The 3,725-nt window shown below is 48.0% G+C and overlaps 1 protein-coding gene across 2 annotated transcripts in view; it reads right to left on the minus strand.

Moving 5' to 3' along the window:
• The window catches only part of MITD1 (microtubule interacting and trafficking domain containing 1), a 3,154-nt gene extending 947 nt beyond the window's left edge, over nucleotides 1–2,207 (minus strand). Inside the window, exons 1-4 of one of the 2 annotated variants that reach the window (XM_006026332.3) lie at nucleotides 1,901–2,207; nucleotides 1,638–1,774; nucleotides 1,473–1,559; nucleotides 792–907 (exon numbers count right to left, since the gene is read on the minus strand). In XM_006026332.3, the coding sequence (XP_006026394.2) occupies nucleotides 792–907; nucleotides 1,473–1,559; nucleotides 1,638–1,733 (299 nt within the window). In that variant the 5' untranslated portion in view covers nucleotides 1,734–1,774; nucleotides 1,901–2,207. The remainder of the gene's footprint in view (nucleotides 1–791; nucleotides 908–1,472; nucleotides 1,560–1,637; nucleotides 1,775–1,900) is intronic. The other variant, XM_014521172.2, reaches the window with a different exon arrangement.
• Between the last annotated feature and the right edge of the window lie 1,518 nt (nucleotides 2,208–3,725).

Below are 3,725 nucleotides of genomic sequence, written 5' to 3' on the forward strand. Positions count from 1 at the left end.
TGTCCCGCATCCACAACTGCAGGGTATGCAGGGGGGGGAGGGATGTGTCCTCAGGGTAGGGCGGGCGGAACCACGCTGGGCTGCACCCCCGCACAGTCTCCACTCCGCCACCTGCTCTGCCCCGCTGCCCACTCCGATCTGGGAGCACACGGCCGCCCATGCCCTGCCGCCGCTCACCCAGCTGGAGCAGGGCAGGTGTGGGGATGGAACCGTGGCTTGTGGTGCATGGCTCCTGCAGTTTGTTATCGCTTGTCTGGAGACAGCGCTGTGGCCCTGTCTCGGACCTGTCCTGCCCTGGCTAGGCAAGTAGCTGGAGGGCATAACCCCTACTCCCAGGCTCACCCCGAGCACAGCCCCATCCCCAGCCCCATGCCCCCCTGTGCAGACCCAGGGGCACACCCCCCCACCATGCCCTCCCGGCAGGAGGCACCAGACGAGCAACTTGCCCCAACCTCCCTCACCACGGGGAGGGGGTCGGGGGGTCTTGATCTGTGCCCCCCCCACATCCTTTCCCTCTCCCCCACTTCTACCACAAGACTTACCAGCTGGACGCAGCTGTATCCAGCATCATAAAGTTGAAACCCACATTGGAAGGTTGAAACAGGGTGTCAATTTATAAATCTCTTAAGTGCCATTGGTCAAAACTCGAAAAGTCGTAAGTTGAGGACTGCCTGTATACTCTTTCACTATTTAAGGAAATTTTTTTCCACTTTTGCTAAGATCTTTAACTATAGTTATAATATATAAAAATCAAATAATTTGGAATTAAATTGATTTTCAGCATTACCAACCTAATTTCTCGGTCATGAATTGAAGGTGAAAAGGAGACATCCAGTTTTATTCCACAGTTCTTTACCGATTGTTGTATCTCTTCTAGGGCACTTGTTTGCTGACTCTTTTCACTGCCCTGTTAAGAATAAAAATTGCTTTGTTTCTGTCCCACTCTTGCATGTGTTGTAGCTATTTATCTTGCTCAATTTACCAACTCCATGAAGGAAGCCAGCAACACATTCTGGACAAGGACTTTGGTCTTTCCCCTTATCCTGCTGCCTCTCCAGTTCACTGGATTAAGATTTAGGATAAAAGGAGTCCAATGAGAATGAAGGATTTTAACTTGGTGTAATTCCTAAGTGACAAATATAATCAGGCCTTCCTTAATATAATGTTTGTCAGCTGAGTTTTAATGGTTTTTCATAATAAACATGCAAATTGGACAGTACAAACATTTTTCAGTGTCATTTCCACGTAAGATTCCATGGTAGACTTTATTAGATGTGGGTAAATATTTGAAATTATAAAATTCTTGGCTTATGTTAAATTCTCTGAAAAAAGTACAGTGCTTTCCTTACGTTCCTATCTCCCTTCTTGCATTTCCTATAAAACACGGGATATCCATTTGATAAATGGCAACAGGATTAAAAAAAACTAAACAGGATTAACAAAACCTACACAAAAATGCAGATAATACTTACTTCACCACAAGAAGTGAGGAGATGGATTGTTTTCACTTTGCAGGGCCCTTTAACAAGCATCTCACAGAATCTTAAGAAGTTGTACAACTGTAAAAGTTACAGTTTATTAAAAACTACAAAAAAAATCTGAATTATATCTACAAGTCAAATTCAAAATCCACTTGCCTGATGAACATGCCTAATATAAGGATCCTCTACCCAAACTTCTGTAACTGTCTCATTAAGGTACTCTTGAAATAGTTTTTCGTAGCTAAAACCCATTGCATCCTCTTCAATTTTAATTTGCTTGTGGTATTTACCATCTAAAAAAGGAGAATCTTTTCACTAAACAAGACAGCAGTAATGCACATGCATAATTGAACTGCCACGTGATCTTGTAACTGTTCATATTCACAAATACATCGTCTCTTTACATTTAAATTCCATACCTTCTATCTCTTTTTCAATATGCTTCTTAATCTGTTCAGCTCTATTAATGTACTCAGTTATTTTTTGTCTGTAATGAGATTTTTTTGTTTCATCCTTTGTTGCTGCGAAGCAAAAAAGACATCAGATTCACACACTAGTTTTCAAAGAATGTAACGTAATTCATGCTTTTCATATTTTATTGTGTTCATCTCAGATGGGCTTCTTTAAGCACACTGAGATACTTCATTTAGTGGTTTCCATGCTAAATGCACTGGATGCTTGTCAAGGGACACTTCTCCAAATAAACTGACCCTTCAGGAGCTGGAATCTTTTGCATGTTGTTTGGTAAATTTAAAGAGTGTCTATAAATACTCACTTACCAGCTACTAATAAGCAGGAATCTGGGTTTTCTGTTCACCACGGAAAAACAATTTTCTCTTTTTAAGGACAAAAACGCAGATTTTCTCCAAAGGAGAAAAACATGGGAAATGGTGGATTTCCCCTTGCAGCCTGGCAGAGTTCCAGCCGCCAGGGGCTGCTTGTGGCTGGGGGGAGCAGGAAGAGAGTGATCTGGCAGGGGGTGCCGTGTGCACACATGCATGTGGCAGCCTGGCAGTGCAGCTTCCTCCAGGTAATTGGAGGGGAGGGAAGGAGGCCCCACACAGTGAGGCAGGGGGGGTGGTATTTTTAGTAATATATTTTGTATTCCAGGTCAAATCATACCCATTAAGCAGAAGCCAGTCATTCCAAAAACCATATCAATGGAGCAGGCAGAACTCACCGTTCTAAACACCAGGTGTGGCGCTACAACCAGCAAGCATCCTTGACCCCAGGCTCTCACCCTGGGACTTTAGATACTCCCAAAACCATTGGCAGGCATCCCACATGCAAGCCCAAACCCAAAGGTCTTGGGATTCAGATGCCCCTACTTGATCTTAGCCCATAAGAAGTCAAGGGAGGGAGTCAGGCAGGGCTGGGGTTTGGGGCACTGCCCAGCCAAAGCAACGTGTGGGGCCCAGGAGGGAATGCGCAGCCATAGGGCCCAGGTGGGGAGTGGGACTAAGCCACAGGCAACTTGTCCAGGGATGGGGTGGTGGTGGGAGGATGGCTCCCTGCCACTGTGCACATTCCCAGAAGGGGCATGGAGGGGCACATACCCCATGACTTTGTCCACAGGGTGGGTGTGGGCTGCTCATTGCAGGCCCAGTTGGTGGGACCAAACACTGCAAGGCAGAGTGGGGCAGGGAGGCTTGGTGCCACCACCAGGAGCCCCATGCTGCCCTGGCGAGCTGCCCCCTGCCTGCCGGGCAGCAGCGGGTTCCCCGGTACAGAGTTGTCCTTACCTGGCAGGGGAAATACCCTGACCAAGGTAATGCAAGTAAAGTGGCACTGTGCAGTGGAGGGTTGCAGCCTTGTCTGCTTGAGGACAGGGCTCCCTCCATAGTCAGCTTCCCAGTGCCCAGCTTCCCAGGGGAGAAATGGAAGACTTCTCCCTAGCTTGCTCCTCCGGCCACTCAAGCCAAACCCCAAGCTTTTGGGCTTGCACAGGGACGCCCGCCAAAGGATTTGGAAGCATCTGAAGCCCCAGGCAGGGGTGGAGGATGTTCCCAGTAGTAAGGCCACATTTGGTTCTTGAATGATTTGGGATGGACTTGGCTGGTTTGACTTGGACGTGAAGAGTTTTCCTTTAACAAAAAAATCAGGTGAAGGGGCTGCAGCCCGGCGGCTCCGGGTAGGCACATGCCGGGCCTCCTTCCGCTCCCACAAGGGGCAGGCGTGGGGGTGCGCGTGAAGCCTGTCACATACGCGGTCCGGGGACGGGACGTGACCGAGTGGGGAGGGAGG

The sequence above is a fragment of the Alligator sinensis genome, unplaced genomic scaffold (assembly GCF_000455745.1).
Source record: "Alligator sinensis unplaced genomic scaffold, ASM45574v1 scaffold144_4, whole genome shotgun sequence".
Classification (NCBI taxonomy): Eukaryota; Metazoa; Chordata; order Crocodylia; family Alligatoridae; genus Alligator; species Alligator sinensis.